Source organism: Sphaerulina musiva (genome assembly GCF_000320565.1).
Source record: "Sphaerulina musiva SO2202 unplaced genomic scaffold SEPMUscaffold_2, whole genome shotgun sequence".
In the NCBI taxonomy this organism is placed as follows: Eukaryota; Fungi; Ascomycota; class Dothideomycetes; order Mycosphaerellales; family Mycosphaerellaceae; genus Sphaerulina; species Sphaerulina musiva.
The window spans coordinates 2,252,941-2,268,734 of NW_016017384.1; the positions used below are offsets into that span (position 1 = coordinate 2,252,941).

Below are 15,794 nucleotides of genomic sequence, written 5' to 3' on the forward strand. Positions count from 1 at the left end.
ATTTTCTTCCCCTCTTTTGCTTCTGCTCTCTCTCACTCTCTCGTTCCAGAGAAGTTCATGATATAAAAATGAATTAGTCATCTCTCACACTTCTTTCTATACAAAAATATATACAGGTATCTCAGGTCGGTAGGTCAGGAAGCGAAGCGAAGCAAAGCAAACAATACGGATGTTACTACCTTACCTCAAGGAGTCTGTACTTACCTACCTACTCTTAATCGGTATATATACTGAAATGGGACATGTACAGAGAGATAGAGAGTGCACGTACATCTTTTTGTAACGAGAACCGGGTCGATTAGTCTATACTGTCTATGCTGTCTATACTAGGTATCTATACTGTCTATACTGTCTGTACTGTCTATGCTGTCTGTGCTATGTACCCTCTACATTGAATTAATAATTCACAACCGCCAACCTATCCTATCCTATCCCTTCCCTTTTATCCCTCGTACCTCTCGTACCTCTCGTATAACAACAACAATACCCTCTCCTCGTAGCAGATAGATTCCCCCTCTTCGTAGCAGATAGATAGAGAGTAAAGAGAATAACCCTCGCTATATTCCTCCTATTATTATTATAAAAAATAAAATCTCGGCCTTCTCGCCGACTCGAGTACGTTCGGTATTAAAGAATCAGAATTAAGAATTGCCCCTCTCTCTCTATATACCTCGTTGTTTTATTTCTCTTATTTAATCAAGTAGGGAATAATTGTTTCAATTGCTCGCTTCTTTTAGTCTTACTCCTTTAGATCGTTTATCTACGTACCTAGGTATCTAGTTAGGATAGAGACTACCTAGAACAGGAAACCAGGATTCGAAGAGGGGGAGAGAAAAGGGAAACGAGAAAAAGGGATCTAGGACCGAGATCGCGAAAAAAAAACAAAAATGTTTATATACCCGTATATAGTACATTTGTACCTATGCTTACCTTACATCTTTGTATCTTGCTCTAGTCTACATACTTGGCAGTGCTTACTCCTCCTTGCTAGATCGGGTCTTATCACAATCATTTTCCAGGCTCTCGATGTTAGGTAGGCAGTAGGCTCTTGACATGTACCTTATCGGTCCTTTTTGTTTGTTGTTGTTAGGTACATGTAGGGGGGTGCAGGATCTATGAGATTTCCGATCGTTTGGAGTCCTTTTTTTGGGTTGTACCTACCTTTTCTGTACTTTGGAGCTTTACTTGGGAAGGGGAAGCAATACAAGGCTGCGGAGGAGAGTCGATGATGGAGAGATGTGATGGGGGGCAGGATATGTACCTGCCTAGTTGGAGAGTGATATATACATCCCGCACCATGACCATCGCAGTGTGGGGGGGAGAGGGGGGGAATCACGTTTCCTTCTCTCTCTCTCTCCTCTCTCTTCTCGCTTTTCTTCTCTCTCGCCATCGCACCATCTCCTGATATTTTTACTAGGGAATATAATAAATAAAAAAACCCCAAATCAAGAAAAGAAGGAAATAAAGTGGCGAGACCCAAGATCGAAAGTCCGATACAATCTGTTCATGTTTTGCATAAAGTTTCCAACAAGGCTACCTACCTAACCTGACTTATCTACTACCTACCTCCTACTGGGGAAGGGTACGTACCTATCTGACACTCGAGGGATTCGCACCTGGTGTCTTGGTGTGTGTGTGTGTGCGACTATCTATGCATGAGATGAATTGATTGGGATGTGAGTGATGATAATAATAATAAGCGGAGAGAGGGAGAGAGAGGGCAGGGAGAGCCAGCAAGGGAGTGGTACAGACCCGCTTTCTATCGAGAAGCACAAGAGAGGTCCCAAGGACGCACAGGCAAAACGAAACTAGGGAGGACCTTGCAGCGAGCTTCGCTTGCCGTATGCAGTCCGTCACAAAAGGGTATCGTCTTGGAATTTTTGATTACTATATCCATCCATACATCCATACACTACCAAGACCGTGGCGAGCGGAAAAAGTACCGACTACTGTGTGATTGTGGGAAAATCATCATGTCCGAGGCACAACCCGCTGCCAGCTGGGGGATGGATCATATTCTCCGATGATATGTAAGGGAAAGCAGCAAGGCTACTCTGTCTGCTCTGCTTTGCTGGCTGGCTGGCTGGCTGGCTGGCTGGCTGGCTGGCTGCTGCATCACAACAAAAAGCCGTAGTGCAGCCAGAAGTCCGCAAGCGAGGCTGGGTTGGGTTGGGCTGGGCTGGGCTGGCTGATTGTTGCATTATTAATATTTAATATGGCCACCGACGAGGACTCCAGTAGTGCAGTTCTGGTGGGAGAGAGTCTGGGACAGCGTCTTCTAGCCGAATCATTAGTGACGAGTAAGTGAGTGAGTGAACGTCAGCCGAGAGCGCCACGATGGGAGAGATAGAGAGAGAGAGTGTGTGTGTGTGTGTGCGTGTGGGTTGCGTGAGACATGGTGTTGAAATACATCAAAGTCACAAAGTCAAATCATGAATGGGCTGGGCGCAAAATTGATGTCGGTCGGTGTTTCGGGGTACGACGGAGTCCCGATGTTGTGGGCGGCCGTAATCAATCCCCTTCCACTTCCACCTCATCGCAGACTCTTGTCTCACTGCACATTCACTGCCACTGCGTGACTGGGCAATCTTTCTGTTTCCTGCACAAAATGTCTCTGCCAAGCCTGCAGGAGCGACCCGTTGGATGCAGAAATGGCGGCGGCAGTTGGTCACAGTACCAGACCGGACGACGCTTTGCAGCGACTCGCTTCTTTTTCTGGCGCTGCACGCGTGGGAGAGAGTGCGCCCGCCGGATTTCCATTCATTGGGTCGGGCAGAACATCGACATGGGATGAAATCACTTCCCCATGGCCCATGCAAATGGGTGGGAATGGCGTCCCAGGCCGGCGTGGTACACTCCTCGGCCACATGCAGGTAGGAGGCAGGTGATTTACAGCAGCAGCAGCAGCATCATCATCGCCATTCGTACCGTACCTACAGGTAATGTACCTAGTATGATTGATTGCACATGACATGTCCTCCCTTGCCAGCGGAATGGAAAGACTCATGTCCATGGACGACGAGGCAGTTCATGTCCGTCCCGGTGGGTCGATTACACTACCACTGGGCTTACTGGGCTCACTGGGCTGGTTGCTGGGTATCTCTCTGTGGGCAGAACTAGGTATGTATCGCGGGCGGACGGGGCGCGAGGCGAGGCACCGATATGCATGTGTGTGCAGGCAGGTCGAAAGGCAGCTCCCTCCACGCCAAGGAGCGTACAGCGGACAAGGTCAACGGCGATGCATGTTTCCTCCCGTGCTGTGGCGTGTGAGCAGTAGAGTCTGGCGGAACAGTACATCAGCAATCAATCCACTGGGTACTGGGGATACAACACTGTACCTCCACTCTAGGAGGTAGAGGAGAGCCCATCTAGGTACCTACAAGGTACGGAGGAGGAAGAGTCTCGGCACGGCACGGCACGGCGCGGCACGGCGCGGACGGTACACGCTGCAGCGGACACATCTCGCGAGTCTCGGTCGGCGATGTGCCACTGATGGCAATGATGGGCTGGTGGAGTGGAGTCTCGTAGCAGCAGTGTCTCCTAGTAGTGTGAGTAGTGTGGTTGGACGGGCGGACGGACGTCGTCGTAGTGAACACACTCTTTGACACTGGTAGGTTCTCTCGGCTGCGCCACCGCGCGGGAGCTGCTCCTCCGCTGGACTCCAAGGGACCTAGTCTCACCTAGCTCTTAGTGGTAGCGAGTAGCGAGAAGGGACGTGCCTCCCTGGCCAGTGACACCGTCCAACCCTGAGGTGGGCTCGGACCACCGATTTCGATTCGATTGCATGCGATGATGAGGACAGAGGTGCACCCTTGACGGCTTGACCCGTCCCTTCCATTGCACATGCAGGCGAGTGGGGACGGTCGCCTTGCCTGGTCGAGTTAGACTCAGTTAATGGCCAGCTGGGGGGGGGGGGGCCTGATCCCGGCTCTGCACCCAGAGAAGTGTTCGTCGCGCACTCTCGCTGGGCCTGCTTTGGACCTAGCTTCCGTTGTTGCCTCGCCCTCTTTCGCGCCCTCTAGCCTCTTCGCCCGCCTGGCCCGACACCTTCATCACAGCCTTTGAAGATTCCATTCTCTATCCCCGTCCCTCGCCCCAGATCGATCCAGCAGCCCGCCAGCGTGTTCAGCTGGCGTGTCCCGCGTCCAGCGAACAGTTCTTGTTCTGTCCTCTCCTGTCCTGTCCTATCCTGTCCCGTCCTGTCCCTGTGTGCTTTGTTGGAGCCTGTGCGTGCCTGGGACGTCTTGGCTCTGGCAGGAGGACTACTAGTCTACCTTACTACCTTACTGCTGCTGCCATCGAACAAAAAGCAAAGGCTGCCGCCGCCGCCGCCCGCTGCCCGACTCCGACTCGTCCACCCAACCCACGCACGCACGCTCGCTCTCCCATCTCCCATCCTTCAGCAGCTCCTTTTCGTTCGTGGTCGTGACCGAACAGAACGGTGCCAGTGTCACCGCCCGACGCGACGACACGACACGACACGACACTGATTGCTCCTGCAACCTCGAGCGCCGACTTGCTCACTCCTGCCGTCTGCACGCACGCATTTACCTTCTGCCCCTTCCGTTGCATCTGCCTTCGTCGCGTGCGCGCGGCCCTTTGTGTGGTGAGTGCCTGCCTCCTGCTGTCCCTTGCTCGGTTGCCGTTCCTGACCGGCGCTACGGGCCACACCTCAGCAAGACCCAGGCGCATGGTATCAGAGCACCTTCCTTTCCAACAGAGCGGACTGGTTTGGAATCCTTCCAAGTTCCAACACTCCTACCGCTCCTCGTCAACGTCGCCCGTCGCCGTCGCCGCCTCACTAACAGCATTGTGCACAACACAGGTCATTGCCACCCACCCACCCACACATACACACACACACATAGACTACTACCGGATCCTGGTCTCCGGTGGACGTCATCCTCTCCCTCAACATGGACCGGCCAGCGACCATTGCCGTCGACAATGAGACCAAGAGTTCCATCTGCAGGACGACGGCCGAGGGCAGAATCATCACCTACCAGATGACGGTGCTGCAGCAGCCAGTTCGCGCCCGAGCATGTGGCCAAGGTGCCAAATGTGAGTGCTGTCCACTGTACCGTCGTCGTTCATCTGTGCCGCCACACCACTGCTAACACTCTCCTCTCACAGCATCTGCCGACCGAAGGCCTGTCGACCCTCCACCAATTGTAGAGCTCCAGATCTTCGAGGGCCAGGACCGCGAGACGGACATCACCTTCACTATGCATGCCAATTATTTCTTGTTCGCAACTCTGGAAGCTGCGCGACCCATTGCCCACGGACGCGTCGCCTCGGAGCGACAGACCCCTCCAGTCCTGACTGGCACTCCCGTAGCCGGAATGGTGTACCTGGATCGGCCCAAGTCGGCGGGCTATTTCATTTTTCCGGATCTGTCTGTCCGCCATGAAGGCCAGTACCGGCTGAGCTTTAGCCTGTACGAGGAGCTCAAAAGTTCCAAGGATGAGGATAAATTGTCCGAAGAGGCCAAAAGCAATGGAGATGGGTCCCCCGTGGTCAATCACCGCCTGGAAGTGAAGTCGGAGCCATTTCAGGTCTTCAGTGCGAAGAAGTTCCCAGGCTTGACCGAGAGCACCGCTTTGAGCCGGATGGTCGCTGAGCAAGGTTGCCGCGTCAGAATTAGGAGAGACGTGCGTATGCGCCGGCGCGAAACCAAGGGTGGCGCTAAAGATTGGGACGACTACGAGGACGAGACTGCCGGAGCTCGCGCTCGAGTATCTTCCACTCCAGAGGCTCAATATCCGGGTGCGATGCCACATGCCTATATGGAGCCAGTACCTCGCCCACGGTCTGCAAGTAACGCGAGTCACCAATCCTTTGGATCGCGGAGGCCATCCACTCAGGATATGGCCAATAGTTATCAGTCGTCTCAGTTTGGGACTGCACCTCAAACTCCATCGAGCAACTTTCAGCAGTCGGCGCCCTATGGTCCGTCACCTACGCAAGCTTATCAAACCGGGCCGTACATGCAGCAGCAGCCTCCTCCGATGCAGCCACCGCCGCCTCATTACCAGCACGGTTTTGCCGCACCACTACCACCACCACCTCCTCCCGTGTCAGTGAGCGGTCCGCAGCAAGGGTTCTACGGATATGCACCGAGCCAGGCACCGCATGCGCAGCCAGCACAATCCCAATACAGCGCTGCTCCTCCAGCATCTTACGACACAGTGCCCCAACCGCAGCAACGCGGCAGCGTGGACTACCCATCGCAGACACAATCCGATGCCCGGAGGTACTCTGTGCAGCACCCATCTCTACCACCGCCACCGCAACCCCAGTCTGGGTTTCAGCAACATATTCAGCCACCGAGCTATCCGTCACAGATTCATCATCATCAACAACAACAACCACAACAACAACAGCAACAGAGCTACCAATCCACCCCATCAAGCCAGGCACAGCAGTCTGGCTCTGCTTATTCGTCTTCTTTGGATATGTATAACAGCAGCAGACCATCACTACATCAACCCATGCATGCCCAGACTCGGCCGAATGGATCCCACACACCCATATCTAGTAGACCTTTGGATCTACCACCTCTACAAACTACTTCGGCGCTGTTGTCCAGCAGCAAGCTCGAAGCTGCATCACCCAGCTCGGCCGCACCCTCACACTCGTACTCGGCGGCAGCCCAGGCATCCCTGGATACTCACAAGCGCAGTTATGGTAACGTGTTCAGCGAGAAATACCAAGACCAGCCGCTGCGGCAGGGTGCCAGGCCCGGTGCGAGCACCAGCACAAATGACTACAGCATGGTTGCCAACACGTCACTGTCTGCTGTCGATGATGACGACACCAGTGGTGAGCTGGACCCAGACACATTGAGTATGCACTACCGGCGCGCGGATGGTCGAGCCATCCGCAGGGCTCTTCCTACGAATGTGTAAAATGCCAAAAATGAAAGGGTTATCAGCAAGCTGTGAAGATGGTGCTTTGGCCATCGCCTCGCCGGCCAAGAGAGGGCCTCACCCGGTATATGACGCGCGAATGATAGTGACCACCAATCCAGAGGACTTTCATGTGGGCCATTCGCGGATGCCTCTGAATTAATCAATCTGCCAGCACGAGAGAGAGAGAGAGAGGCTGCCAGTGGCGAGTGCATAGGATGCGCCACGACCCGAGATCCTTCTGAGGTCCTCCATGACAGTCGCGCAGGCGTGATATACGACACCTTCCAACCCGAAAAGGAGCCTGAGGATGCCAACCTGGAGCAGTTGACACAGGATCCAGGCCGAACACTCGGCACATCAGCACAGTAGCGTGACCGAGATCACAGCCACCAGAAGCGGGACGGGGAGATGTGATCCTTGACAATTCTGCGCTGTTGGCGTATGATGATAGCGTTCTCGTGCTTGAGACGTGGGAAAAGTCACGTTGTTCTTTCATTTGTACGAAATCATGGCGCAGCATGGCAAAAGGCAAGCTTGGGAGGTTTGTCTGAATGACTTCAGCCTAATCTGATCAAAACGATCTCTTTTTTTGTTATGGTATGAGTGGCATCACACGTCACATTACGCTTTGTTCGGCATTCTCTACGACCTTTTACGATGGCTTACCTACACTGCCCGACTTTTTTTTTTTCTTTTTTGGGGGGGAGGAAAACGAGCAGGATCTATAGGTAGAGGATTTTTACTAGTCTAGACGACCATATGCAACAAATGAAGCAGCTGCCGTCTTGTGCGGTTACATGGTGCGTGAGGTGTCATGACGCCTGGAGCAGCAACGTTTGGGGTTTCCATTGCCACGAGGCACGCCCACGTACCCAGAGCCACGGTGGTGGTGGTGCATTAGGTAGTCGGAGAAGTTCCCATGTTTCGCTTGTGTGGTAGGTCTCGTCCGGATTTGACGATGGATGGATGCATGCTGACTCAGAGGTACCAAATGCAAGGTTTCCGGGAGCTGAGGAAAATTCGGAGACTTTGCTCCCACTTTTTTCTTTTCTTTACTTTTACTAATGGTACTATGGATGTACTACGAATAGCGATTGATTCCGCGAATGTGTCTGGCCAGGTAACCTAAAGGAAAGGCACGGTATGATTTGATAGGATACTTACTTACCTTGTCTTGCCTACCTCCTCGGCAGAATAGACTGACTGACTATACGACTGTGACTGACTGACTGACTGACTACCTCCTACAGCCGCTTGCTTGCTTACTGGCTTGCTCGTTCGCTCTTCTAACTGTAGAACCCGGACGAACGCTTATACGAGGCAAAATCCGGTAAAATAAGAAAAAGGACGCCGCGATCACGGATCTGTAGATGTAGCTCGTACCTACATGTACTCTCCCTCTCGATCCCGAGTGCTCGAGCTTACAGGTAAGGTTACTAGCTCGATATAGTATATGCATCTTTTTTTTTAAAGATCTTACAATTTATCTAGGAGGTAGGAGGTAGGAGGGGATTGTAGATCTATCTTAACCAAAGTTTTGAGAGGGATGGGATAGGATAGGAGCTTAGAATTAAGGTAGAGAGACGGAAGGGAGGGAGAGGTAGTTTATTAACCTTTTTTTTGTTTGTTTCTGATAGAGTTTGTCTCTCTCTTCCTTCTTTCTAGGCCTAGAGGAGGAGGTAGTATACTACCTTAGGTAGATAAGTAAGTATCGTACTCCCGATCCTGTAAAGAGTACTATACTATATTTTGCGCGATGGATATATGAGTTTTGATTATATAGATAAGGTACTATATCTGTTGTTAGTGTTTTGTACTATCGATCGGGAAATCGGGATATTAAGCGGAGATCTACTAGATACGAGAGGGAGGAGGAATATACTATTGAGGAAATTGCTTTTCAGCTTTGTGTTGAGATCTTTTTGAGCTTTTTTTGTACTTTTAGCCTCTTTCATCTGGTTTGAAGGGAGGGAGGGAGGGAGGGAGGGAGGGAGGATCTTAAAGCTGTGACATGGGGCGGAGGAGGAAGGCAAAAAGAAAAAAAAAACTCTATCAGATACAACAGTATCTGTAGTATCGGAGTACAAAGAAAGTAAGATGATTGTCATCATCATCATCATTATCTACGATTAGAATTCTGAGACCAGACCGGTCCAGACATATATAGGAGGTATCAAGTATCAAAAACAAAAAGATCTAATAAAGCTAAGGTACCCAGCCAGGAGGTAAGGTATACATACTGGATGGATAGAGACTTCGCACACATCTCGGTTTGTCTCGCTTCTCTCACGGAGAGACATTATCTCACCCTTTTTCTTTCCCCATCAATCCGTTTAGCCTTTAACGGGGGAGTAGATAATGATGATGATGATGATGATGATGATGACACAGAACACACACCAAACTACTGCCCAGTGCCCCCCCAGTTGCCTAGTGCCCTTGCCCAGAACTAGACCTTGTATATCTTCTCCCTAGTTCAAGATATCGTTCTGGTTTTCGCTAGAACCCATGTCAATGTCATCACAGCAAAGACAAGCAAGCAAGCAAGCAAGCATAATGAGACCTTCCCCCCTCCCTTCCCCCCATGAAGGGCCAAGCTCGATAGTGTGTGTATCTGTGTTTCCCGGCTGTCTCTCCTTTCCGGCCCGTTTCGCTTCGCTAGGGAGAAAAAGGGAGAGAGAGAGAGAGGGAGAGAGAGAGATCTCGCATGTCGCGATTGGATTTTGTATTCCCGTACCTTATGTACATTGTAAGGGTAGATGTATGGATGGTATGTCACTATGTATACTCGTTCCGCCTCCCCGGTCTCGAAAACCGAAAAATGAGAAAAAGTTTCCAAGCGAACTGGTTTAGTACATGTAGTTACTTGGTGAGATGGATGTACAGTACCTCCGTAGGTAGGTACTCAAGTAGATTTTTTCTGTCTTTCTGTTATGATCTCTCAAGTCATCTTCATCATCACGTATAAGTGGTTCGAATATATACTCTAGTAGTCGTGTCAGGGCTGGCTGGCCTGGACTGGATTGCTGGATCGCTGGCTTAGTCTTTCATCATCATCATCACCATCATCATCATTATTAGGGCAACTTCGGAAGAGTTAGCACAGATCCCTTGGCTACCTACCTAGGCAGAAGGGGAGAGACGGAGGGAGAAGGAAGCGGCTATTTGGCAAAAACTAGCAACTACACCAACATGGAAGTCATGTCATGTCATGTTATGCCATAGCATCATAATCATGATGGTGATCATATTACCCAGCCAGCACGACGCCCCTTGGAAAACAGCGAGCGAGCGGCACAATTTAGGATTTTATGAACTCCTAGGTGATAGCAAAAAAGTCTCTCAAACTCTCACAAGGGGATGGCATTGGCAAGATAGACAAGTAGTAATCAAGACCAGAACGGTTCGATGGAGATACCTATTCCAGTTAAAGCTCCGATAAATGTCTCTCTTGCTGAATCTTGCTCTTACTCTCCTTTCTTCTCTCTCACACACATACACACAAGGTTCATCATCGTAGCGGGCTTTCCAATGTTTTACGACAAGACAAAAAAAAGCTTGAGAGCTTAATTAATCCTAGGGTCAGGTAGGTAGGTATGTACCTAGGTAGTAGTTCTCTAGTCGTAGAGTGAAAGTGTGATTGATGGCGAGATACCTGGAATTTACCAGAGTTTCCGACCTGGGGTTGTTGTGCATGTCGAAACCTAGTAAAAGTACGTACATCCATGAGAGACGACGGAACGGAAAGATGGGGAATTGGCAGACAGGGTAATAAGTAAAAGTAAGCATAGACTTTTCGGTTTTTTCCTCTGACCCTAAGCCCTTCACTTACCGGTCCCGTCTCGAGGTTTTCCGCTGACCCCTTGCCCCTTTCCCCCTTCCCCTTCCCCTGCCAATGCTTATGTTCTAGGGGCCTTGCCTGGTCTTTGAATCCCTTCTGTGGCTCAGGCGGACGAGGATTACGTGGGGGGTGGCGTGGATGGAACGGGAATATGGGATAGACATCACATCATCTTTTTATCTCTTATCGTCATCTTGTTGGATGGTGTGTGTGTATGTGTTGATGGGTGACGAACTTGCCAAGTGTCACAAACGACAACGAAAACACACACACATACACATAGTAGTTGAATGAAAGTGCCAATTGATAGGCAAAAAAGAAGAGAAAAAAAAAGAAAAAAGATTATAACCAAAAATACGGTACTATCTAATCTAGGTAGGTATCTATCTAATCTATCCCAACTCCCAAAATATTCGCATTGCCCAACACCACCAACATCAACAACAACATCACCAACCAATACATTACCCACCAACCACAATGCCATCACCACCACCACCACCACCACCAACCCCCTTCATAAGACCCTACACCCCACCCCTCGACCTCCCCTCCTGCATCCACATTTTCCGCCAAACCTGCTCCCCCGACCTCCACGCCGAACCCTTGTGTACCATCAGCTCCCACATTTGGTGTCGACCCTATTTGCATTTGAGCCCGCAGACGTGTTTGGTGCTGGATGATGGGACGGGAAGGGCCGTGGGGTATTGTATTGGGACGAGCGATACGGGAGAGTTTTGTCGGCGGTGGAAGGGGGAGTTTGTGCCGTTTTTGAGGGAGGGTGGTGGTGAAGAGGGGGGGTTGTTTGGTGGTGGTGGTGGGAGTAATAGTTGTCATGATGATAATGGTGTTGATGAGGAAGAAGATGAAGAAAAGAAAAAGAAGAAAAAAGAAATGTTGGAAATCATCTGGTCTGCACCGGAAAAAGGATGTGATGGAGATGTGGCTGGTCTATGGGACGAGTTTCCCGCGCATTTACATATCAATCTCTTGCCCGAGTATCAGAGACGAGGATGGGGAGTTCAGCTGATCGGGGCTCTGGTGGAGCGATTGCGAGAAGAGGAATGTCGGGGATTATACCTGGGCGTGGGAGCGAGTAATACGGGGGCAGTGAAGTTTTACGAACATAATGGCTTTAGTAGATTTGCGAAACTGGAGCAAGATGGGGAGAAAGGGAGGAAAGGAGGGACAATTATCATGACGAAACGGTTGTCATCAAATGAACCAAGGCAGTAAGGGGTCACCTCCAAATACTGTTTCATCTCATGGTGAGCGAGCCTCTTCCTCCTTTTTCAGTTCGGCTTGATAGCCCTCCCAACTCCAGGCCTTGACATTCCTACTCCCTATCGCATTCAGAATCTTCTTTCCCTCGATCGTCCCGTCAATAGCACTCTTCATGTTTTGGAAGTGGCTCGTGTCGATCTGAGTCCATTCCACCACATATGTGAACTCAATCTTCAACCTCTCGCAGCATCGAATCCACTCCAGCAAGCTCTCTGCTGCTTCCGCACTCAACGTTGTTGCAAAGATGTAGAGCTTCACAACCAAAAGTTCATTGGCGTTCACCACTCGGATCTCGTGTGGTCGAAGAGTTTTGATATATTTGGTCAGTTCCTGGAAGTTGAAGTCATACACGGGCGCGATGATTTTGCTTCCTGGAGTAAAAGCGGCCTTTTGTATCAAAGAGGAGTATTCGAGATTGAGTTGTTTACAAGTGGCCGACAGCCCAGACCCGGGCGCAGACGTCTTGGTCGTTCTCAGTGAAAGAGCGTCGTTACCGTTCCCAGATATCGGTTTGTGAAGGTGAAATGGTTGATCGTCGACAATGACAATCTCCGAGATCACTGATAAGAAATCAGTGCGCGTAGCCTGGGGCTGATAGGAGCATCCACGAGAGAGGGTTGGCCTACTGTTGCGGACTTCTCGGGGCAGGCTGAGGAGATGTGAGGCCATTGTTGTTATTGTTGTGGTGGAGGTTGGATGTCTAGTTAGGTTCGTGGCATCGGCAACTTCTGTGATACTGGGAAACCTGTGACAGGTACTTAATGAGGAATTGTGCGTGTGTTTCTCGCTGCTCTCTGGCTCTGTGTCGTTCTAGCTTCAGTCGAGTCGGGTCGAGTCTGCTTTATACTGCTTGCAATTTGCTGAAGCACAACGATGATCGCGATCTTGTTACAAACGTATCTTGGTGGGCTCGACGAAATGCTTTGTCTCGCAACCATGAACATGATCGAGAATGGCACACAAGAAAGCGTCCGCTAACAAGACACATCTGCACACCCGCCCGGATGATAACTCATGGCGCCACAGATGGTAGGAGTTGTAGCAGTCAGGTGAGCGCTACAGACACCATGATCTTCCAGCTGCAACAATCCTTCGTTCCAAAGACAGGAATCTGCTCAAAAGGCATGAATCTGTGTGTTGAATGCCGAGATGGGAATTGGTGTCGCGACACAGCACCTTGCTAATCGAGTTTTATGTGGCTGAAGAGGCGTGTTGGGCCACCCTTCAGGGATAGCATATAAGTTCTGGCGAAGCACTGCATCGTTGTTGCTACCATGGGCGTTGGGAAAGCGATTTGGGTGGTCGACACAGGCAGTACCCGACCATAATCATCGTATGAAAGCCACCAAGGAAGGGCAGCGAGTAGCATAGCACAGGCAAGTGCACGCACCTTGGGCGTGCAAGCAAGAGTAGGCGATTGGCACTACGTAGCAGTTCTGATCGCACAAGGCGCGATAATTGGACTTCACCTCTGATGCCTGTTCAGCCGGTCCTCGCTGTTGCGTTGTCCGATGGAGAGGTGAGTTGGCAGGAAGAGAGTGTGGTCGCAGGACGGCCAGCATCGAATATGTGCACAAGCAGATGCTCGAACCATCGCCCCAAGTGCGTAAAGGAATCCGCTGTGTCGCCATGCACTCACACGTGGTCTTGATGCCGCATCTAGGATGAGGATTCAGATGCTGAGACGAAGGCTGTACCTATTGACTGAACGTTGTACGCCCTTACATCTGAGCTCTGACTTGCCCTCCACGGCACTCTCTTCAGCCGAAAGCAGGCGCTTCAACTCGCTTCTACATACGCATCAGATGCGGTCCATGTGGACTGGGGTGATGCTTTGCAGGTGAAAGAAGAAGCAGTCATCCCGGCTACGACCTCTAACCAGGCGTCTCATGGGTGCTCATCATGTTGCATCGTCGCACCGTCTCCAATACGTTACCGCAGTGTATTACCTGGAGTTCAGGGGTTGCAGAGCGCCCAGTTCAGACACTCAGCAGCTGTGATATGTGCACTTCATTGTTCCCTAGGTACGTCGAATTGCCGTAAGCATGCAACTCCACTTATGCTTCGCGTGCTTTTGTGCGCAAATGTACACATGTATGCAGTGTCATGCCAATCGATGCAATGCTAGCTCCACATGAAGAAGCAGAATGCGCTCAAATCATTCATGAAAGTCATAAGCTCATTTGATCCGTCGAAATTCGATCAGCGCTCTTGTCTCGTTTCACCATGCTGAGCTTGTAATATCTCTCCTCGCCGCCGGCGGTCAAGCCGCCAATGAACCACTTCTCACTGCCGCTCCTCACTTCTCGATAGCCTTCGGTACTGCTGTCGCTGCCTCGCCGTGACTTCCGAACATCCTGGACAGAAGGATAGTTTGGCGGTGGCTTGTTTGGAGGGCCGTACGTAGGCAGACCTGGTGACGGAGGCGACCGTGGCAGGTGTGTCAAGGGACTCACGTTGTGCTCGAGCGAGGGCGGGTATGCCACGAGCTGGCAGTCCGTGTGGGAAGTGGTGGTTTGAGCAGTGTAGGGACTCGTCTTAGGATTGATGGGCTTCGGGCTCACCGCCGCCAGTTCGGGGCCGGGCGAAGGCGTTCGCATGGCCACGGGTTGTGCTGCCGTCCATATTGTCGCTGCCCCGGAGACTGCGGTGGTGCTGGTGGTGTTGAGCGCAGATGTCTTGTGCTGGTGGGCGCGGAAGGCGGAGAGGAAGCCGCCGAGCAAGGACGGTCTTTGCGTTGGCATACTGCAGAACCCACTACTGCACGCCGTGGAGATGGGCCGATGGCGTCTCGGTATGGCGGTCGTCGCTCGTCGCTCGTGGTCGACTTTGTCGTGGTCGTGCTCTCGCAGTCGTTGCTATGGGTCACGACGACGACACTGTGCAGTACTAGTAGTAGTAGTAGGTAGTAGTGTAGCCGCCGCCAATCCGCGCCTTCACGAAGGTCAACTTCCGGTACTTTCCGACTCCGCTCCCATTTCCCCGGCCGTCACTAGAGGCAGGTGAGTACAATACATCGGTCCCCGACGTCCACCACCCGGCACCGTCAGTCTGTATGCGAGATTTCGCGGTGACAACACCACTACATGTACCCTCATGGCATCACGACGACTTACATGTGCCCCACTGCCAATCGTGGGAATCCATCAAATACCTCTGACCAGGAAGCTATAGGTATCTACCTGGCTACCTCCTACAAGCTTTCCTTCTTATCACTGGTCCATTCACTCACCCCGCCCGCCATTTTCTTTTCTTTTTCAAGCCAACAATGCATACACGACACTTGTCGATGATACTGATCCGAGAGACGCCGTGCCCAGGAATAGGGCATGCTCGGCTTTCGCTTGCTGGCGCAGTAAAGAGCCTGCGCCACTGTACTCTACTTCTACATCCTATAATCGAAGTCGGACGAGAAGACGGAGGCCTCGAGACTGAAGTTTCGAGGCAACTGTGTGTAAATGTGCCCGAGGGTTTCTTGCGGTCTTACGACGATGCTTCAGATGCACAAGAAGAGCTGCAACAAGTTTACACGCTACACGAGCATGAACGGGCCAAAGGGATCCCAGACCAATTCAGTCCAACGAATGGCAGAGATTATGTGAGTTTTCCAGGAAGCCATCGCCAGAACTTGACGAGTCGCAGATCATGGTGTGAGCCTTGTGTGGTTTCATTGTATATGGCGCTGGCCACTCATTAACACAGCTTGAAGCCATTCACGTTGGGTAGTGATCACAGACAGTCTAGTACAATGTCTTCAT

General features: G+C 51.3%; 5 protein-coding genes across 5 annotated transcripts; 3 read left to right on the top strand and 2 right to left on the bottom strand.

The window, feature by feature from the left end:
• The first annotated feature begins 4,040 nt into the window (after nucleotides 1-4,040).
• Nucleotides 4,041-7,709, top strand: SEPMUDRAFT_147500 (uncharacterized protein). The gene is made up of 3 exons (XM_016904339.1): nucleotides 4,041-4,606; nucleotides 4,826-5,061; nucleotides 5,134-7,709. Exons 2-3 carry the CDS (start codon nucleotides 4,917-4,919, stop codon nucleotides 6,906-6,908), a joined length of 1,920 nt encoding a protein of 639 aa, XP_016763801.1. The 5' UTR covers nucleotides 4,041-4,606; nucleotides 4,826-4,916; the 3' UTR covers nucleotides 6,909-7,709.
• A 3,553-nt stretch (nucleotides 7,710-11,262) lies between these two features.
• On the top strand, nucleotides 11,263-11,937 carry SEPMUDRAFT_8547 (acyl-CoA N-acyltransferase; the record flags this gene model as incomplete). The annotated part of the gene is made up of 1 exon (XM_016910384.1): nucleotides 11,263-11,937. A coding segment is annotated over one exon (675 nt), but the record flags the coding sequence as incomplete, so codon positions are not given.
• SEPMUDRAFT_80661 (uncharacterized protein) lies at nucleotides 11,263-14,908 on the top strand. The gene has a single exon (XM_016910255.1). It carries the CDS (start codon nucleotides 12,798-12,800, stop codon nucleotides 13,218-13,220), a length of 423 nt encoding a protein of 140 aa, XP_016763803.1. The 5' UTR covers nucleotides 11,263-12,797; the 3' UTR covers nucleotides 13,221-14,908.
• Nucleotides 11,304-14,908, bottom strand: SEPMUDRAFT_147501 (uncharacterized protein). The gene has a single exon (XM_016904340.1). It carries the CDS (start codon nucleotides 12,703-12,705, stop codon nucleotides 12,016-12,018), a length of 690 nt encoding a protein of 229 aa, XP_016763804.1. The 5' UTR covers nucleotides 12,706-14,908; the 3' UTR covers nucleotides 11,304-12,015.
• SEPMUDRAFT_36999 (uncharacterized protein) lies at nucleotides 14,208-14,780 on the bottom strand (the record flags this gene model as incomplete). The annotated part of the gene is made up of 1 exon (XM_016908657.1): nucleotides 14,208-14,780. The coding sequence occupies one exon, from the start codon at nucleotides 14,778-14,780 to the stop codon at nucleotides 14,208-14,210; it is 573 nt and encodes a 190-aa protein (XP_016763805.1).
• Nucleotides 14,909-15,794: the final 886 nt, after the last annotated feature.